Source organism: Manis pentadactyla, chromosome 11, assembly GCF_030020395.1.
Source record: "Manis pentadactyla isolate mManPen7 chromosome 11, mManPen7.hap1, whole genome shotgun sequence".
Lineage (NCBI taxonomy): Eukaryota > Metazoa > Chordata > Mammalia > Pholidota > Manidae > Manis > Manis pentadactyla.
The window spans coordinates 5,526,865-5,549,088 of record NC_080029.1 but is presented as its reverse complement, the minus strand read 5'-3'; the positions used below and the strand labels follow the sequence as shown (position 1 = coordinate 5,549,088).

The following is a 22,224-nucleotide window of genomic DNA, read 5'->3' as shown; positions in this document are numbered from 1 at the left end:
AGAAGAGACCCTCCTGTGGCATCTGCTGCATCAACAGCCTGGTCTGACTGGCCAATGGCCCACTACCTGGGGGGTCGGCCACGAGCCCCTCCCAGCTCTCACTACCTCACCTGAACTATGCTTGTCTGTCTTCATGACTCCAGGGTCCCCAGGGCCAGTTTGTGTGCATTTCCCCATCAGTCTGCTGAGGCCCAGCCTCACTGCATGGCTCCAGGGGGCTCCCTGTTGCCCATGGGCCAAGCCCAACCCCTTAGTACGGGGTCCCAGACCCTCTGCAAGGGGGCCTGATGCCTCCAGTGTGACGTCCTCATCCCTGCCTTGATTTGAACAGTGCTGGAGGGCTCTCGGTTCCCAGAGGCTCTGGGCACGCATTTCTCACCTCTAACCTGGACGACTTCTCTCCCCCTCTCCACTTACCTCATCTCCCAGATCACCCGGGCTGGAGCTCTGGCCCCATCCTTCTCTGACTCCCTCCCCGTCCACCCAGCCCCTGAGGGCCGGCAGTGTTCATACCTCCATATATCCCGAGCCCAGACAGCAAACTCTCTCTGAACACTGTGGGTAAAGTGCAGCTGGACTCAGGTCTGCACCCCACAGGATGTCCAAGGCCACACCTTATCTTGGGGTGCCCTTCCTTCCTGTCCCCAACCAGCATCAGTTTCCATTCTTGGGTAAACTCTTGCTTCCCATCCCCCCAGGTTCTCTCATCCCATCCTCAGCTGCAGAGGTGGGAGTTCAGAGCAGAAAAACAGGGATTTGGGCTGACAGGACCAGATTTAAGTCCCATCTCTACCACCAACCAGACACATGACCTCAGGCCGGGCACCTGCCCCTCTGCTCACAAGGGAGTTTCCTTCCTATAAGACTGAGGCTGAACTTTGGCCCGCAAGGTTGTGGCGTCACCTGGAGCTGATGCGCCATGGCAACCGGCACGTCGCCCCAGTGGGCTCCCATGTGCCCTGGCCCCTCCTGTGGGCTTGCTCCCCTCCTGGACAGCAGACTCCCCACTCAGGGGCCAGTCTGGTGCTTTATTCCGCTTTGGGCCCTCTCTTCCTGGCAGGCAGACTGACTGCTCAGCGTGTGCACAGGAGTGAGCCAGTGGTCAGCACCCTGTGACGGTGCTGAAGAGCACGGCGAACAAGCCCATGACTGAGGCGGGCAGCTTACCAGCCCTGGCTGATCAGAAGCCCCTTAAACCTTTGCCTTAATCAGCGGCACGGCCGGAGTCTGGAGTCCAAAGCCAACTATTTTAGCAAGGGTTCCTGGACAATTACAAAGAAATTATTTTGAGATAACTTGATAATAAGATAATTACAGATTCTAAGATAATTAGTGATAAGACAATTATAAATAAGTATTATGTATCCAGATGGCTGACATGCAAGAAACTATGACGGGGATGTTGGGAAGGAACCAGACAGACCTCAGAAGCAGGTCTTTTACTTGATCCTCCCGATAAATATTCAGATTTTGGCAACTTTATTTCTTGCAACTTTGATGCTGTGAGGCAGCTTAGGACAATATGTAAAGATACCCGTATGAATCGCAATAATATTTTTCAGTATACGATATGAATAGATTCTGTATCTTTCCATACTGGCTAGGATGATCATGTAATTTGTCATCCAAACCAGAATGCTTCAGAGTCAAAGGGGGACTATTGGTGACTACCCAGGGCACAGGCGTAGACTTGGCACTGCCTCAGCACAATGGAACGAGGAGCTGACCTAATATAAGCATATTTTCTCTGTGGTTAATCAGTGGTCTTCCAAGCACTGCCGTAAAACCCCACAGGCAACACAATGGAGCAAATGAACAAAATTCCCCAAAATGGCATTGTTCAGTGGAGAGGCTGCGATGTGAGCTGCGTTTGCCATCCCCTGCAGCACCTGTGTTACTGTATGAATTAGAGACAGTCATAACGCTGTTCCCTAGATGGAACAACATTTTTAAAATTCATTTTATTATCATTAATCTACAGTTACATGAAGAACATTATGGTTACTAGACTCCCCCCTTCACCAAGTCCCCCCCAACAAACCCCCATCCCTCCCTATGCTCCCCCATATTATACATGCTAATCGTAATGCCCCCTTTCTTTTTCCCAGCCCTTATCCCTCCCTACCCACCCATCCTGCCCAGTCCCTTTTCCTTTGGTTACTGTTAGTCCATTCTTGGGTTCTGTGATTCTGCTGCTGTTTTATTCCTTCAGTTTTTCTTTGTTCTTATACTCCACAGATGAGTGAAATCATTTGGTACTTGTCTTTTGGAACAACATTTTTTAAAGAGAAAACCAACCAATATTACTTAAAATTTTCCACCTCACTCCAGACACTTCAAAATATGTAAATTCTTTTGATCGGTGCAAGTCATCACGGGTGCTTCTGAGTGAATAACCTGGAGGGAAGAAGCCACGGGCTTCTTGGATAAAAGGAGTGTTCATACCCATTCAGGCTATTGACAAACTATGTGTGGAAGGCTCAGACGTTCATGATTCTGCAGGGTGGATGGCTTTGTGACAGGGCAGGGAGGGACGCCCTGAGTACCCACGGTCATCACATGGCACTGCGTGTCACCCAGGTCGCACCCCCAGCCCCCAGTCAGCCAGGACAGGTGGTGTGCAAGGGTTTCGCCTTTGTGAAATGAGCTGTAGATCTGCCTCCTCACATGAGGAGGAGGTTCTCAGCCAGGGGTGAGGCCGGGGAAAGCGCGGTGGACACTCTACATTGACTGCTGAGGGGGTGGGAGGTAAATGGGCCAAGCAAGGAGCAGAAGCCCTGCCCCCGTGTGCCTCATGGTGTGGACAGGCCAGTTTCTCCAGTTTCAAAGGAGAAACTGTCAAGAGCCCAGGCCAGTTGAGAGATGGCTGGGGGGGGGGGGGGCTCTTAGCTACAGTGAGTATGTTCTCCAAGCCTTGACAGACCATCTCACATTTTGCCAGATGGGTGTTGTAGAAAACTGGGAAGGGAAAAATGTCAGTTTTCCAAAAAGTAGAATAAGTTGGATTCTGGAAAATAGAGGTGATACGTTTGATATTAATATTGCTTCTGAGCAAAAATTTTAACAGATCTTTGAAGAGCTTATGTGTATGCACTTGGACGGAAATGCAGTTACAAGGAGCCAAAGCAATCTCGTTCTCTCTTTTCACTCTGCAACCAGACTGGATTTACAAAGCGTTTGGTAAAGATCCCTCACAAAACACTGTGGATGGTACAGAGAAAAATAGGCTGGGTGAATAAACAATTGGGGCAATTTCGTATTTAGTTGGACAAACATATCCCAAGTATTGATAAAGAGATCAATGGAGACGTGGCTGGTGAGGTGTCTCGGATGCTGTACACAGAGCCTCCTGCTGCCTGGGCTGCTAATGTGTTTATCAATTACAGGATGAAGACGTTAACGGCTTTGTGATGGCAGATTTGCTGCTGTCACAATGCTGATGTGTTAGATGCCAGACTGAAGAGTCCTAAAGATTTTGGTTGGCTGAAAGGATGGATTGAAACCAACAAAATGACATTTACCAGGGGTGAAGAGAAATTCTGTCTTTGGATTAAAAAAAAAAATCAGCTAGCTCAGTACAGGATGGAAAAGACCCAACAGCAGTTCATTTCAGAAGACTGATAAGTTTATAACTGACCAGAAGTTCAATGTGAGCCAACAATATATATACATATATATACATATATATAAATCAGTCAATAATGCCACCCAGGTCACTCCTCTGAGGTTTTTGTATTCAGGTATGGGCACCAATATTCAGAGAAAAGAGCCCAGGTGAGTGGGTGGGGTGGGCATCTGCGCAGTTGGGGGGGTTGAGAGGTCTGGGAAGCATGTCACACAAAGGACAGGGAGGAAATGGAGAACTTAACCCTGCAGAAAATGAGAGCTCTCTTCAAAGCATTTGAAGGTCTACTGTGTGTAATGGGCAACTGATTTTGTCTAGAGGGTTCATTCATTCATTTGCTCATCATTTACTCTGTGCCAGCCACACACACACACGCACGCACACACAGAGTTCCTTCGAGGCAAGGCAGACCCACCAAGGCCTTGCCCGATGGGCCTTCTCTGCTGATGGCAGGGAAGGTGGGTCCTCGGGCCTGGGGCTCAGCGGAGGTCCAGAGCATTCAAGGACATGGCATGTCTGAGTCGTGAGCAGGACAGTGTGGTGTGGCAGGGGTGTGGCAAATGCCAAAGACAACATTTATGGAACACAGACAGACTTGAAGTCTGCCCAAATATTCACACTTAATGGGGTATCTGACAGAGAATGAAATAACATCGTGCACCCCTCTTTGGGCAAGTTAACCCTGGAGTAAGGACGAGGGGCTGGGGAAACCAGGGTGCAGGCTATTACTGCAACATTTCTAAACAGAGAGAAGCCTCCGTCAGGATGGAGTAAATCAACCGGACAAAAGTAGGACCCATGAAGGATGTTTTCAGAAGGACAATTTGGGATAAAAATAACCAACAATCTTTTTAATAATTCAAGCTCTTCAGCTTTGCAATGGGCTGAGTGACCACTTGCCAGGGAAAAGTACAGTCGCAGCGGCAGGCAGGCTGGGGCTACCGTGTTCATGTTCTTGGCTGGTGCTGAGAATCTGTGATTACCTCCCAGTTCACAGAGGAGCAATCTTATCATGAGGAAGTGTAATTTGTATTTTAATATCAGTAATGAATGGTGTCCTGAATCTGTAGAATAGGGAATTCTTGACTTGGAGATTCTATACTAACTGTATTAGTTTGCTGGGGCTCCTGTAACAAAGCACCGCAGACGGGGAGGTTTCAGCACCAGGAATTTATTGTCTCAGTTCTGGAGACTGGATGCCCAAGCCAAGGTGCTGGTAGGGTTCTTCTTCGTGAGGCGCTGAGGGACGGATGTGTCCCCGGCTCTCTCCTCGGCTGGTAGGCAGCCATCTTCTCTCTGTGTCTCCACAAGGCTGCCTTCTGTGTGCGTCTCTGCCCTAATTTCCTCCTCTTTTAAGGACCTCAGTCATATTGGATGAAGGCACACCCCCATGACCTCATCTGAATCTCATTACCTCTGTAAAGACCCTGTCTCCAAATGCTGTCATATTCTGAGGTGCTGAGGCTTAACACTTCAACATGCGAATTGGCAGGGGATGGGGAACACAGCGTGGCACTACCTGAAGGGCAACTCTTCTTTGCTTTTAGAATAAAATCAGAATCCCCGTGTGAGCAGGCCACTCCATCTGCTGTCTTGGTAGTCTCCTCAGTTCCTCAATAAACCCGAAGCATCTTCCCCTCCTCTGGGCCCACCAATGCTTTTGTTCCCTCTTGTACTCCTTAGCCCAACTCAGACCTTCCAGAACAATCTGAAATCCTTCCTTCTGTTTTTGCTTCATAGCACCACATTAGCAATGATATGCTATTTTGTATGGTTCTTACCTGTCAGAATATTCCTTACACTCTCTGGCCTACAGAGAGAAACACATTTTACGTTGCAGCTCAGCTCTCATACAGACATTGCAAGTGAAGACCAATGTTTCAAGGAAAAACACCTGTTCTTACTATGTTCAGTGCACTCTTGATATTTTCTATTCCATTTCATTTTTTATTTAGCCATTTTCAAGCCCACAGTTCCAGTGGCATTAAGCACATTCACCTTATTGATTAAGCCATCCCCACTGTCCATCTCCAGAAGGTTCTCATCATCCCAAACTCTATCCCCATTAACACTAACTCCCGTTCCCCCTCCCCAGCCTCTGACACCCCCACGGTACTTTCTGTCTCTGTGAATCTGACTACTCTACACACCTTATACAAGGTGAATCACACAGTATTTGCCTTTTTGTGACTGGTTTATTTTGCTGAGCACAACATTTTCAAGGTTCACTCATACTGTAGTCTGTGTCAGAATCCCCTTCCTTTTTAAAACAGTAGTATTTTGTTGTAGGTACGGTGGACCCTTGAACAACACAGGTTTGAACTGCACGGGTCCACTTATATGCATGTTTTTTTTTCCATAAATATATTGGTAAAAATTTTGGAGGTTTGCAACAACTTGAAAAACATTTTTTCTCTAGCTTCCTTTATTGTAATACAGTATATAATACATACAACATAGAAAATGTGAGTTAGTCAACTATTTATGTTATTGGTCAGGCTTCCAGTCAACAAGGCTCTTAGTGGCTAAGTTTTAGGAAGTTAAAAGTTAAATAAAGATTTTCAACTGTGAGGGGGGTTGGCGCCCCTAAGCTCCACATTGTTCAAGGGTCAGCTGTACCTACTGTGTTTTATTTCCCCATTCATCAGTCGATGGATGCCTGGGTTGCTTCCACATTTAAGCTTTGTGGAATGAAGCCACACTGTGAATGACGCCACCATGCACATGGTATACAAATATCTCTTTCAGACCCTGCTTTTAATTCCTTTGCATGTATACCCAGAAGTGGACTTTTCTGATTTCATTTTCTCAAGTGTAGATACTTTTAAAATTGACTGCATGACCACTTGCAGTCAGAAAGCACTGTGGTCTCCCTGCTGTATTCCCAGCCCCATGTACAGTGCCTCGTACTGTGTCAACTATTTTTGGAAGAATGTTGACCTAAACAATAGATGCACAAGGCCTCACATTTCTGGGTAATTTTTTTTATTACTTCTCTATGAATAAAGGCGACAGAGCTCCCATTTTCTTTCTCTTTTCACATGTTGTACATATGCTGCTATTAATGCCACTGAATGCTATGGTTATACTGTCCTAGAGAGCGTACATCACTTATTACAGTGACAACATCTTTTGGACCTGGGCCAAAAATTATCTCAAAATGACGTGGCATAACAATCTGCTAAAATGTTTGGGAGCAAAAATCACACATCACAATTAAGTTTTCAGAGATTTTTCTTGAACTTTCTCCATATCTTTTTTTAATGCTGGGTAGATTATATCTAATTGACTTAACATCCATACCCTTGTAATTATCCTAAATTTTGCTTTTTTTAGAGTAAGCTTTTACCATTGTGGGAAAAACATAGCTGTTTAATATTCTAGGTTAAGAGTGTAATAACAATATTTATCATCTCAAAAGCAAATGGACTGAGTTCTTAATTGTTATTTGTAATTTCGCTCTAGTGGAAGGAAAATCTTCTAAGAAAATCTCCAATTTCTCTCCCATCCTACTTCTGAATTTTCTTTATTCCCTAAACTTTCTTACAGGATCTGGCCACCAAATACGATAACCTTTAACATAATAAATCAAGAATACTAACATTCTTAAGAGAACCATGTTTTAATCATTCATTGATGATCATCACTTCCTTTGCAAGTTTAAGAATGCCACACACACATCAGCTTTTTATACCAATTATCTGACATATCCTAATGTGTAAAAGTACAAAGTACAGTAGAGGCAGCCTAAAGACTGGGTAGAGGGGAAAGATGGAAAGTGAGAAGACAGGGAAGGGCACAGATCAAATGTGCCCCCGTATTAAGTCTCGGCCTTTGAAAGCCCCTCTACACAGCACCTGCCTCTTGCCTCAGAGATGCAGAGGGTCCACCCATGCTGGGCAGGGCAGGGGCTGTGGGGAACCCTTCTGCCACCTCTGCCCTTTACATTTGGCCTCCATTTCCTTTCATGCCAAAGTTCTCTAACATGCATCTAAGCATGCTCTCCTTTAGCATGTGGCTCCTGTCCCCACTGCTCATGAAGATGCCCCAGGTCCCCTGTGAGCCCTCTGTCACCAGTCAGTGGGCTTTTCCCCAGCTTCATCCTCCTTGACCTGTCCTGCAGGGAGCCCTGTGAAAAGGCCCACCCCTTGGCAACTTTCTCCACTCTTGGCGTCACGAGGCGACACCCTCGGCGGATATTCCTGCCCCTCTCTCCGATGCTCCTTCAGCATTTCCTCCTCCCCCCCACCTACGGCTCTGCCCAGCTGCTGTCCAACTCTCCATTTTCTCCTTTCGGGTTCATGTGCAACCTCTTTGCAGACAATTCCCAAACCCCGATTCTTTACCTGGTGAGCTGACCTCCAATCTCCAAATGCTTCAGGCGTTTCTAAGGGGAGGTTTTGCTTGGCCTGCTCTCTCTCCAGCCGTATGGTCCTACGAGCATTCCTTTTGGCCCGTCCCTCAGTCTCTTTCTTTTCTCTGTGCGAGGGCCCTGTGCCTCATTTCTGGAGCACTGCTGACCCCTTGGGCTGCTCCGGCCCCGGGCCCTGACCCCTGCTGCCCAGCCCTCACACAGACCTCTCTAACGCCGCTCTTATCAGCCATGTGCGGGAGCGCAAACCTCCTGCCTCCCTGCAGCTCCTGCCCGTGTGTTCCAGGCTTCTTGGCCAGTTCTCAGGCCTCTTACCGGCCCCCTTCCTCTCAGTCCAGTCTTCCCACTTGTCTGCTATGCAACTTGTCCGTTCATGCCAGACCAACCCTTTTCAGCAGGCCCTGCACCTTCTGTCCTCTACAATCAGTAACACTGTCCTTCGAACACCAGGTCGCCATCAAAGCAGTAACGCCTGCAGCCCTTCAGTCTCCCACATGCATTGGCTGGTGAACAATCCCTCCCGTCTTCTGTGCTTGGGCTCCCTGAGGGGACAGGCGTAACGTCTTCAGTCCCCCTCGGGCCACAGCATCTGTTGCTGGCTGTGGCCAACCACTATGCCAGGCATGCCCCCGACCCTGCCTCTGCTTCTGACAGCTGAGCCCCAGTGAGGCCCACACATTTTTCTCACGGTAACTTTTCACTCAGTTCTCATTTCAGCCCCTCGTGCTCAAGCTACACCAGTTAATACCTGCCACTTGAAAACATTCTGATTTATTCACGTAAGTGGGTTATAACTATCGTGCAACAAGGAGCATCAGTGTTACGTGGCGTCTTCCAGACCAAGCGGAAGACCATCCAAGTCACACGCCCTGTCTCGGCCCCTCACCTGTTATTTCCTAGCATCTCACTCCAGGCCCGGGAGGTGAACCCCGGGGCGTTAACCCCGCACGTGCACGTGCGGTGGGAAAGTCAGGAACCGCTGGACGTGTGCTCCTCCCGCCACGGTGTCTGGTCCTGGCCCTTTGTGTTTCTGAGGTGGAATAAATACAGATTTCTTTGGCTCCTGCAACAAGTTAACAAGTGTGTAATGTGACAAATCTGTACCCAGGGGCTGACCGGAGGAGGAGAGAGGAACGGAGCAGATGTTTTGGCTCCTTTAAGCGCCGCGGACTCTGCAGCCCGAGGTCCCGTCGGCCTCTTTTTGAAGTGGGAAGCCGCCCCGGTCCGCTCCGGAGCCTAGGTTCCGGGAGGTCCAAGCTCCGTGCTAATTGTCCCTTGCGGCTAGAAGGGCGCGCCCCGAGGACGCGGCCAAAGGCGGAGCTGCTCCGAGGGGGAAACGCAGCCGACGCGGGCTCGCCAGTTGCCCATGTTTGGTCCTGGACGCGCCCGCGGCGCGGGGACAGCGCGTCCCGGCCGCGCGGGCCTCGGCGTCCGCAGGAGGGGCTCGCGGCCGGCCGCCGCCCGCCCGCCTCTCCTTTGTCCCCGCGCCCCCGCGGCCCGCCCTCCGGGGGCGCCCTGTCCGCGCCCGCGCCCCCGCCCCGCGTCCCCGCCCGGCCACGTCCCCCGCCGAGGCCGCCCCCTGGCGGGCGGAGCGGGCGCCGGCGGGCGCGGCGGCGGGCCCGGGTTGCCATGGGAACCGGCCGCGGCCGCCGCCACAGCAGGGCCGGTCCCAGCGCCAGCGCCGGCCGCGGCTCGGGCGGCTCCGTGGGGGGGGTGAGCGGCGGCGCGGCCGGGCCGGGGACGGGCGCTGCCCGGCGGCCTCAGCATGGAGGACGGCTTCTCGAGCTACAGCAGCCTGTACGACACGTCCTCGCTGCTCCAGTTCTGCAACGGTGAGGGGCGCGGCCCGGAGGGCCGGGGGCCGCGGCGGCGGGGCCCGGCCGAGGGCGAGGCCGGCGGCCGGGGAGGCCGCGCAAAGTTGCCGCGGAGGCGCGCGGTTCCCGCCGCCGCGGGCGCATTGTGCAGGGCCGCGGGCCGCGCCTCGCTCGCGCCCGCCGGCCGCCGGCTCCGGCCAGTGCGCGCCGGCCGGCGGGTCCCGGGGCGACGGCGAGCGCACCGGCCGCGCGGGCGCGGGGAGGCCCGGTCGCCCCGGACTCCTGGGACGTGTTGCGTTCTGCTTGCAAACTCGCGTCTGTTTGGAGGTGTGTGGATGGAGAACTCGACAAACGGCTCACTTAATCATGAAACGCTCCTGCGCGGACGTGCGCGGGGGTTGCTGCAGATGGACCCTCCGAATCCATTCAGTCCTACTTGGGTGAAATCATCGTCCCAGGCAATCCAGAGCCGTTTAAATGGGCAGGCAGCGGACCTGGCTTAAAAGTGTTTCGACTGTTTTGTTTACGGGATGATAGATTTCTTTCTTTCTTTCTGGTGATTTTTACAGGAAAGGAAGAGCAATAGCTACGAATATGGTATCTTTTAAAAATGTATCGAATCCTACATGCTTGCAATTTAGTCCCACTAGCAGGGTTGAAAAGGATTTTCACATCCCACTTGCATATATTAGCAGAATATTATGTGTGATAATTCATGCACAAAAGTTAACCGCACAGTTTTTTATATGTTGTAGATACTGCTTTATCGGAGGGTTCCGAAAGTTTGTTAAAGAAAGAGAAAATGTGTATTTTTTATAGAATTTGTCTGCAGTGTAGTCAGAGTGATTGGGAATTCTAGACTCTGATTAACTCAAGCAATTTATTTTGCAATTATAATTGTGATTTAGGGGAACTTTTCTAGTTTTTCAACAGCTGTTTGCAAATAGCAGGTATTAGCTGTAGCAATGAAGATTACGGAATGTGTTGATTCTTCCTCCACAGTGATATTTTAATCTCTGGTGAAATTTATTATCTTATTCATGAAAGAGTGCATATTCTGTTTTGGCAGCATGTAATTTTCGTATTAATCACATGTGGGCCTTTATTAACCTAGTAATGCCCTCTTCGGTGGCATGAAAGGAAGTTTTTACTCTCTCCAAATTGAACAGCAGCTTCGGAGAGCAGAACCCCTGTGTTTTTGATCCTCGGAAAATGTTGAAAGCAGATAGAGTGCATTTAGTACTCTGCTGGCCCCTGGAATTCTCCATACTTGAGAGTCCTGGGAACGGTTTTACTCTCTAAGAGGCTGAGTAGATTTCTCCATTAAATTTTGAATAGTGTCCTTAATTGACTTCTTATCAATCATATGTGAATTACTGTTTTTCATGTAAAAGGTCATACTACTTCTACGTATTTATGATAGAATTCCCCCTAGGTTTGTTGTGAAAGGCATGTGGCTGAAAACTATATAAATGGTTTCTGGGCATAAAGGCTTTAAAAAAAATTGGTATGTGGGCATATATGTTGACAGTTTGATTTAGGTCATGACAATGAGCCTAGAAATTTTTATTCAAGCAGTTGTTTGGCGGGCCTGGTCATATTGTTTCTAAGTAGAAGTTCAATCATGAAGTTGACCTATCCATTTATTCATGAATGTTTTGGTTTTCTGCCTTTTTTTTGTTAATTGGTAATTTAGAGATATGGGTGAGCTATTTTCCTGGTAATGATGTCTAGAAGAAAGTAAAAACCTAGTCTTACATATTGTATGGGTAACAGCTTAAAGAGAAATCACTTTAAAATAACTAGAATCAAACAATAAGATCACTTCAAAATACAGTTGAATGAATTGTAACTGTTGAATTACTTTTCTCAAGTTCTTAGCTCTTTATTATTATTTTTTAAATTTTTTATTATTTTATTATTTTTTGGTTACCATATGAATAAAGTTTAAAGCAGAATAGTCTATGGGGCAGAAATGAATGTTAACTGATAATGTCTTAAGCAACAGATGTTTTGATGTGAAATTATTCATTTCAAGAGGCTTCCATTAAGTGAAAATATAAATGAATACAATTCAATTCAGTTAATTACTATGATTCGGTGAAAGCAGTGGATCACAGAAACACCATTTCACCAAAAACTAAATTAAACATTTGGATATTTCATTAGCTGCTCTGACAATTTTGTTCTTTTTAAATTAGAGATTTCCATTACAATGGCAAGATTACAACAGCATAATATTATGAACTCATAAATTTTCATATGTTTATTATGCACCATGCTTTTGATAGTGACAGGAGCTAAAAAGTCACAGTTATATATTAGCTCCAAGCAATTACACCCATACTTAGTATTTGGATGACTCTTACAGTTAATGTCCTCCTGGCGAATAAAGATAGAAGATAGTATATAAATGAGAAGGGGGGAGAGAAAGCTTTGTTCTAATGAATGAAATTTCTGTTCTCCTTATACTTTGTTTCTTGCTATGTCTCCTACTGTGTAATGGACTATAAATGTCACGTTAGGCAGTAGCTAGCCCTCTGAAAAGACTTTCCAGTCTCATCTTAGATACTGAGTCTCTCATTTAAGTTGAAAATGCATACAGTGTTTTTTCTTCAAGTATGTAGACTTTTGTCAAGTGAACCAGAATCCACAAACTTGTACTGTTCTAAGAAAAATTACAATTTTTGTAAGTGGATGAAAGTTCTTTATAAGCAAATTTGTTATTTGGGAGATACCATTCTTTACTTCATGTTTTCTTTGAAGCCCCCCTTTGTGGGAGGTAGTATTATCATCCTCTCTAACATAGGAGGTAGTAAGGCTTGGATACCAGTCCAAATCATTTTTCGTTTTAATAATGGCTTTATTGAGATATTACTCACTTACCATAGAAGTTTGTCCTTTTAAAATAGACAGTTAAGTGGGTTTCAGTATATTCACAGAATTGTGCCAGCATCACCATTTTCTAATTTTAGAATATTCTCCTTACCCCAAAAAGAAATCCCAGTACCTACTGTGAACTAGTTAATCCCATTCTCCCGTTGCCCTAGACCCTGATGACCTCTAATCTACTTTCTGTCTCTGGAGATTCTGGACGTTTAATATAAATGGAATCATACAATATTTGGCCTTTTGTGTCTGGCTTCTTTCACTTAGCGTGATGTTTTAAGGTTCATCCAAGTCATAGCTTATGTCAATACCTTGTTCCTTTTTATGGCCAAATAATATTCTACCTTATGGATATAACACATGTTGTTTATCCATTCATCAGGTGTTTCTGCTTTGTGATCATCATGAATAATGCTACTGTGAACATTTGTGCACAAGTTTTTGCGTGACTGCATGTTTTCATTTCCCACGGGTAGACATATAGGAGTGGAATTGCTGGGTCATATGGTAACTCTGAGTTTAATATTTTTGAGGAACCAATCTGAATTTTTTGAAACCTCAATATCAAGCTCCTTTGCTATACCTTGTTGATGAAAGAATAGGGAGTTAAGGAACTGGATAAAAGAGGGAAAGAAATAGTTGCAGAGAACAAAATGTTACCGTTTCATTTCTGTGAATCACTTTCCACACTTTCCTCAATCCCAGCTCACCAAAATAAGTCACTGAACACCCTTTCTTAGTTGCCATAGGTTGTAACAATTTCAGTGTTGAAGGGCCCTAACAGGTAATTTCATTTCAGGGTTTACTTTCTTAAGCCTTTGAACTGTTTCTTCAAAGTGCAGCTTACTCAGGAACCCAAGTGTAAAGCAGATAGGCATGGCGCTGCTCCAGCTGAAGTGGGGAGAGGGTAGCACAGGGATCCTTGCCTGCCCCCGCACCGTTCCACGGATTCAGAACCCCCCATCCCTCCAGGACTTGAAATCTCTGTTCTGCGGGTGGATGCTCCAAAGGTTTTTCGACCCCTGCTTGAGCAGTTCCAAGGGACTGGAAGCTCACTTTCTCTCCATGTAATCCATTCCTTCTTTGGACAGTTTAGACTGTCAGTCCCTACATGCCGTCAAAATTTGGCCCAAGTTCTGCCCCTTGGGTCCATAAAAAATAGGTTTTATTTCTTTTCCATATGCTGCATTGTCACATGTTTGAAAATAGTCATGATAGCTCTTTGTCAAGTCTTCTTCTAGCTAAACATTACCATTAAAAAAAAATCCTCTTAAGTTACAGTTTTAGGCCCTTGATCATTGTGGTTTGCCTGATCTACACTTGTTTCCTTCTGTATAAGCCTTTTCAAATTTGACATAACCAAATGTGGTAGTCCAGGCATGGTTTTTAAACAGAGCAGAGTAGAGCAGGATACTTCACCTCCCGTATTCTAAAGTCTATACTTCCAGTAATACAACCTAAGATAATATTAGCATTTTTGCTTGTCATTTCACATTGCTTACTAATTTTCACCTAAAATTCATGTCTATTTCACATGTGCTATGGCCAAGCTCTTTTTTTTCTTCCTTTTACCATTTCTTTTTCAGGGGGAGTTTCCTGCAGCAGGTAAAGAGCACTATCAGATTATAACACAGTTGGTAACCTGAGTTGTACTGCTGTAAATAATCCTGGCACTCATGTAAAATATTTCAGCATTATAATAACATGAAAGTTGGTCATTGCTTTGCAAGGTTATGATTCTGGCTAGCAACTTTTCTCCATATTGCCTTGGAAGGTGTAATGAGGTACTTTATCAGATTCCTTCTAAAGCCTGTGCATCACTATGTACCAATTTCCTGACCAAGCCAGGCTTTTTTTCTGGGGTTACTAGTTGAACCCACAGCAGGTCAAGTCTATATGCCCGATCACATTTTGAAATCACTACAGTAATCTTTCGAGTTACGGCCGCTTGTTTTTTCTAGTTTTTATGGGAAAGCCATTTCAGTTTCTAAGGATTTATGTTTGGGGACTTAATAATTTATTTAAAATCTTAAACATCTCTTGGCATCTGTAATATTGATGACTTTCTTGTAACTGTGATCATGGTAGAATTTTCAAGTTGGCAAATAGTTGGGTTTAAAACAGTATCAAGGAACTCCTGTGAGGGAATAACCTGAACTCCACAATATGAAGCATTTTCAGACCTCTTTTGCAGTCTCCTGTGGTGACAGTCCTGACCTGGGCTTTCTGTGACAGCGAAGGCAAAAGGCAACGCTGTCATGGAAAGTGCAGAGCAAGCGCCCATGCCAGGCGGCAATTTCTCATTGGTACACTCGGTACTCCGCCGGGCAAGGAATTTATTTTATAGCCAGACCACAAGCATTTATGACCTAATAAGCAAACCCAAGCATTTTGGTGAAAATTCACAAAACTGTGTTTAAAAGTAACCATTAGCTGGTTATTATTAATTTCTGAGGTAGCATAATCCTTTTCATATACTCTCTTAAAAAATAAACATTTTAGTTGAGTGGAAGGAGGATAAGAAAAGATAAATAACATCCTTGTTTCTAGTGTTACAGTTCTTCTCATGCTGTAAAACCAATAGTGTGAAAAACTTAATCACGGAAAGCATTGAAAATTGTACATAAAAGCATTGCTCTTATGAGTAAGGCAATCTCGCCAAGGACTTAAAATCAATGGTATTTTGTACTACTTACAAAAATCTCTTTCAGAAAAAGTATTACTCATCTATAAAATCTTAGCTTATTAAAAGAGAGTTTCTAGTATTAGCAAAATATACTAAATGCTGTCAGAAATATTGATAATAAAAATAAGTGTGCCATTAAACTCTCTAAAGGCTATATAATTATTATCAATACTGCCCTAACCCAAAGCCTCATGTTTTTCTCGCCAGATATTTGACACAGAAATTTAATGTTCTGCTAAAAGCAGCACATCTGTCCAGGACTGGGGGTGTCCTGGGGTGCCAGCAGGAGCAAGTGCAAGGCCTCTATGGCTTCCTTTAAACAAATAGCTCTTTAAAAGGGTTTATTTTTCTTTAAAGTACTTATTTTTTCATGAAGAGTTAGGTAGACATACTGCTGATTTTGTTTCCTCTAAAGCTGTATCTTTACTGGAAAATACTCTTGGTGTGGAAAACCACATCTTTGCAAAGTACTTAGTTATGTCTTAAAATGCAATAGTATATTTTTTTCTGCCAGCTTTCTGGAAAAGATTTAGATTCTGTCTATAATAAACTGCCCCCCCTGTGTAGGGGCAGATTTGACCTACAGGCTTGGATCATCCAGAAGGGTAAGAAGTCCAAGCCCAGAGCACCCAGGGTGGGGAGCCTGGCGGGGGACCGTGGCTGCCTGCAGAGGGAGGGAGAGCCAGAGCAGGGGTAGCCAGCACAGGCACTTATCTCAGTGTGGTCTTAACTGGCTTTCCTGGTTCTGTGCACCCTCTGCCGGGGATGCCAGCAACGCCCTGGACTACAGATCATCCTCACAAATAGCCTTTTAAGGACAGTGGGTGGCTCACAGTTGAAGATAATGAGGGTAGATACAGTTAGGCATTCACAGAGAGGAAGGCCCTTTAGTCCACCTAGCAGAAGGAGCCGATTTTGAGTGAATACTTACAATGTACATAGGACAATTACAGTGTTTAAATTGTGGTCTTCCCAGTCATCCTAGTAGACCTCTCTCCCCCACCTCCCGTCTCAGTGGGCCCAGTATCTGCCCAGTACCCCACAGGGTACCTGACAGCCCAGCCCTTGGGCTTTAGATCCAACCAGCTGCAGTTTTCACCTTGGTCTTTGTGTTTTAGAAACACCAGCCCCAAACTAGTGTTTCTGCCTCCAGTCTCAGCCAGCTTCAGTCCACTCCTTTTCTTATTAAACAAGTTGTTGTGTACACTGATTTCAGGGTTCCAGCAACACACTGGGTCGGTGTGGCCCTTACCTTCAGGAAGGCTGCTGTGCTCTTGCAGAGCCAGACGGGCAACATTCACAGTTAGTGATAACAGCCCAGTGGCGGGTGGTACCGAGAAGTGGGAGGATGGGCGGCAGGGGGACTGGTGGGAGGCTTCTTAGGGAAGGCCCGTGTGAGCTCTTCTTTCTAGGGTGACAAGTCTCCCACTGAAAGGGCGCTGTTCCAGACCAGGGAAGGGCTCAGCAGACCCTGAAGGGGAAAGGGCCCTGGAAAACTGAAAGGAGGCCATATATGGTGAAAGAAAAGGAGGAGAGGGGTTTGCTTTGAGGCTGGGAGGGTCCCATGAGGCCCCGGGAAGGGGTTTGGGCCTACTCTGAGGAGCAGAGAGACTGTGGCAGGGATGCAGAGGCACGGGGCCGATGCTTGTTGTCAGATCTTCAGAGCCTTCTGCAGGAGGACTCTCCCTGCAGCGCGGGGGCTGGGCTGTGAGAGCAGGTGTCGGGGAGGCAGGAGGCTGGGTGGTCCAGGAGAGGAGATGGCGATTTGCACCAGACGGGCTGCTTAGGGCCCACCTCACCTGGACTTGGGTCAGCAGGAGCTCAGAGAGGGAGGTGGGGATGGCACCCAGGCTTCGGCTCATCCAACTAAGTGAGGTGTGTATGCAGAGATAGAAGGAGCTGGAAGGACGGACGGGGCTGACGATGATGTGACATGTAAGCTGCAGGCTGAGTAGGCTATAGATGCAGGGTGTGGAGCCCGGGAGACGTCTGGACTACAGATACAAAATGTGAGAGCCATCAGTCTGGGCACAGTAAGTGAGTCCGCAGCACAGATGAGCTCACCCAAGGAGAAATTAGACTTCTTGGGATGCTTCCTCTAGAAGACAGATCCCATCACAATAGCTTCTTGTCAGAGTCTGCAGCACCCTTCTCCCCAGCCTTGGGCACCCCAGGCCCTCAACAGGTGGCTGTCCTTTTTAGCCAGCCCCCAGTCCTTCAGGCTCCCGGGCATGGGAAGGTGTCCTTCGTGAGTGGCTTGGGTTATTTAGTATAAACATCTGTCATTGCCATCATCCCAGAGGCCTGACGTGGTTTATTTTCCCGTCTCCTATTGGATGATCACCACCTTCCAGGCAGAGTCTCCTGGTGATCACTGGTGTGTTTGCACTTGGGCAGTGGCTGGCACACAGTGGGTTTCCTGGTGAATATCGGTTGAATGAAATCAGGGGCCATCTTCTTTATCTTAACAGCTGAAGCACTCACGCCAGGCAAAACGCCTCGCATGGATCAAGTGGGCCCTAAGTTGCAGTTAAATAGAGAACGCACTCACCCGATTTTTCAGTGTGCTTGAAATAATATATATGTTTATGTATTACTTATTACAAAAATATCTATCCACACAGTTATACATGCATATACACATCACATACATGAATGCACACATGCACACACGTGATGTTTAACTCTCCGCCCATCTAAGAACCAGCAGACTTAGGCATTGCAGGTGAGGGAAGATTATTGGTAAAACCCAGAAATGAGGCATGTGTGACTGTGAGGAGGCTGGCCTGATGGCACCGTAACTCATCTGTACAAACACTAAAGAATGCTTCGGGCTGGACACTGGTCTATTTGAATCCAGGAGTGGAAACATTTGCAAAAAGTGTTTGGGGATTTAACAAGCTTAAAACAAATTATTTTCAGTCAAAGTAATTGACTCAGTGAAGTAGTCTTGGCAAAACCAGCATTTTTAACAGTAAAAAAGATTTGTTAAATCAGCCCTCAAACAGTTATTTGATGTTACACGAGTTTTACCAGTCTTGGTCAGGCTCTCTTATGCCATGGTGTCGTCATATCTTTTGGCCCAATTATAACTCTGTAAACAGTTGAAAATCCGTGGGATAGAACTTGGCGATCGATGATCCTTCATCTGTTATCAAGTTGCTTGTAATGCTTAACCATTCCGGCGTAAGCCCTGAAAACTGCTCCCTGGGGACTGTATGGGCGATAGTAAAGATAATGGTCTGTTAGCCTGGCTTCACCGAGTTAGTCCTTTGGAAAGTAATTACGCAGGATTGCCCACACTCCACTGCTCTCACAGACTGAGATCTGGCCTGGTGTGCACTATCTTTGCCTTCCTTGAAATGGCCTTTCATTGAGCTGATATAATTTGATTATATAAAAATACGTGTTCCGACTGCATCTTGTACTTCACTATAGCGCCAGCACCACAGAGTTGATATTTCCCAACCAGCGCTTATGCTCTTGGAAGGCGGGGGCCAGGCGTCCTCCGTGTTCCCTCCCCATGCCGGCGCTGCAGAACGGCAGGCACGGAGCAGTGCTCACCAGCAGTGCTCACCAGACGGCGTCAGGTCACATGGTCCAGGCACTTGACAGGTGTCCCCCTTAATCCCCACTGCTCCCCTTTGAGGGGCTACTCTTCATCTCCATTTTGACTGGCGAGGCAACTAAAGTCCACAGGTTTAAGTAACTCAGTCAGGGTCCCCAGGTTACAGTACTCTTCAGAGCTGAATTTGAATCCTGGCATGTGGGCTCCACTGTCACAGATACTAAGTGCTGAGTTACATTTGATGAGTGAATGATGAATCAAAAGATGGAAATAATCATAGACATGGAGGGGCTTAGAAGATGGTTCTCGTCAACCCCCTGCTTCCAGGAGAGCCCACCCATGAGTCACTGGCTCAGACCTGAGCTCTTTCACTGGGCGCTGGGGGGTCAGGGCAGGTCCCTTCCCCCAGGTTTCCGAGTACCCTTTGTCATTTTCTAAAGCAGAATTCTCACTTCTGCCTGCGTCCCTGGCCCGGGGCAGCCTCTTCTCCAGGGCGCTTGGATTCTGCTGCCCCCACAGCACCTGAGCACAACAACCAGGCTGGTTCACGTGCATTCTCATGCACTGTGCCTGTGCCCGGTCCTGGCACTACCGCTGCCCCAATCCTTCCTCTCCCTTTAGAGCCAGCTCCCAGGCTGGGGCAGCTCACCCAGTGACGGTCCACCTGGCACCCCCAGACCCCAGGCCAAATGTCTCCCCATGCTTCGATTTCCCGGCAGACCGGCAGGTCCTGGGGGACCACACCAGGGCCCTCGGTACCTGTGGGTTGACCCAAACAGTGAGTCAGTTCACAGGGGCAGTAGTATGTGGTCATTGCCTACTCAGAAAGCTCTGACGGTCTCTCGTAGTGGCCCGTGCCAGCTGCTGTGACCAGGGAATTAATGACACAGTCCAGTCTCTCTGTTAACAGTTCTGGTTCTTTCAGTTTTTCTCCAGCAGACTTATTCTATTAATTGTTATCTTGCTTTTCTCTGAACTCTTTTTTAATTTTTAGTTGTAAAATACACATAACAGAAAATGGACCATCTTAACAAGTCCAAGTATGCAGCCCAGTGGTGCTAAATGCATTCACATGTGTGCAACCATCATGGCCGTCCATCGCCAGAATCTTTTCATCTTGTAAAACTGAAGTTCTGTTCCCATTAAACACAAACTCCCCACCTCCCACCCCCAGCCCCTGGCACCTGCCACTATGCTTTCTGTCTCTATAAATTTGTCTCCTCTAGGACCTCATGTAAGTAGAATTAAGTGGTCTTTGTCCTTCTGTGACTGGCTTATTTCACTTGCAGAATGTTTTTTTGAAACTATGTATTTCATGAAGTTATAGACTCCCAAACTGAACAATGTCTAACTATGAATTCGAATCCTCGTGCAGAGAGTTAGATAATTAATTGAAGTTCAGGGCTGCCGGAGCTCTTGCTGGGGTGTCACCAGATGACACCCACGTGTGTTCCAGCAGCTCTGCTTGGCCTGGGTAAAGTCTAAGCTGCTTATCTGTGGAATCCCTGTTAATAAGTGTGTTCTTTCCTCCAAGCTAGCGTGGTTCCAGGCTGGGTTCAAGAAGGGCAGTGCAGAATCCTGCAAACAGGGCTCACATACATCAGACAGCAACAGAGGCCACCCTGATGAGCAGAGAATGGTGACAAGTGTCTGAGCTCTCTTTGGAATGGGGGAGGTGGGAAAAAATGTTAAAGCAGTTAAGAAAAATGATGAGGGGCATATGTTTGCTAAAGAAGTTCTGTGGCATGTGCCTTCTGATCACCGATAGCATGCATTCTCTCTCAACTGGCTAAGAATCTAAGAAAGGAAACAGCAGATGTGAGATCCACGTTCTAGGAAGGATCTGGGCTGGAGTCTTGGAATATCTCTGGGTTTTTTTTTTTTTCAGATTGCTGTGGTGCATTTGGCACAATCCACAGACATGAATGTCTGATTGGAGCTTCTCATTTGCAGGACTGTTTAAAAAGATAAGCAGGCATAGGCTACACATGTCCAAAATGAATCATTAACATTTGAGAATTAGCACAAAAGATTATGTGCATTTCTTTCAAAACCCTTTGCAGTCTATCGTCTATCACCAGATTACTTTTCCCAAGGTTTAAAACATAGGCTTTGGAGATGACAGGTCTGGGTTTAAATCTTAATTCTGCCAGTTATGAAGAAGCTGGGGGGATAAACACCCTGACCCCATTCTCTTTCCTCCTTTCCATCAGATGCTACTCTGTGCAAACTCAAAGGGCGGCTGGAGAACAAGGGGGCATGTTGCAGCCCCCCATGCAGGCAGCCTCCCAGCACACAGGATGCGGACAGAGGAATGGGGAAAGAGAGAGACTGGCGGGCAAGTGTGAGAGGTCCGGCACTGCTGTCTAGGATAGAGGTGTTAGTGTTTATTAATAAGTGGCAGCTGTGTGTGGTCTTGACGTTGATCTATCCAAGTCCCTCACAGCAAGTAGGTATCCCATAAATGTTGGATTTGGGGTCTTAGCATACTCCTCTGCCTACTGTGTGTGTTGTGCCCCCAGTGTGCTGAGAACTTCCATGGCTCTGTAGTCATCACTTTATCATTCCTTATCCCCTCCTGTTTCTAGAGTGAAATACTGTTCATCCTGGGGACCCAGCCCACAGTCTCTCCTGGGTGAACTCTTCCCCGGTCTGTCTTCCCCCTGCATTTCCAAACCGTGATACATGACCTCTGGCTGGCACCTTGCATATGGTTGGCTGTGTGGCCTTTGTTTGCCCACTAGCTAGGAAGTTCCTGGAGGGTAGGAACCCAGGATTGCCTTTTTATTTTGTTTCCTTCCCTTGCTCTGCACGGAGCCTTGCATATAGAATGTGTCCAATAAATGCTTGTTGAGTGAAAATAAAATACTGAAGGTATATAAAGGGCCATGCTATCTTTAAATTATCATGAAAGGCAAAGGAAGAACTTCCTGATCCTTTTCAATATTACCAAACACACTCTCATTGTTTATTATAGTGAAATAACTCACAGCCTTAGGTAGCAGAGCCCTTTCATCGTTGTAGAATGGAGTCAGTGTGTGAACTTCAGCATGCATGGGTTATACATATTTGGGTACATACTTGGTAAAAGCTTCATATATGTATGTACATATATGTTATTCACTTATGTATAGATTTAGAATTTACTTTTGTTTATTTACCTGCTTTTTGTTTGACAAGCCCTCAAAACACAGGCCTACCACTGAATTCTGCTCCAACACTGGAGGATTTTTTGAGAGACAGTATAGTTTACACAAAGCCATGTCTGCG

The 22,224-nt window shown here is 46.6% G+C and overlaps 1 protein-coding gene across 5 annotated transcripts in view; it reads left to right on the top strand.

The window, feature by feature from the left end:
- Positions 1-22,224, top strand: part of EML1 (EMAP like 1) — a 171,051-nt gene that overhangs the window by 43,866 nt on the left and 104,961 nt on the right. Inside the window, exon 1 of one of the 5 annotated variants that reach the window (XM_036882128.2) lies at positions 9,127-9,829. The exons of 3 other annotated variants lie outside the window; for them this stretch is intronic. In XM_036882128.2, coding sequence (XP_036738023.1) covers positions 9,763-9,829 — 67 coding nt within the window. In that variant the 5' untranslated portion in view covers positions 9,127-9,762. Of the gene's footprint in view, positions 1-9,126; positions 9,830-22,224 lie in introns of those variants that run through there. One more of the 5 variants, XM_036882129.2, reaches the window with a different exon arrangement.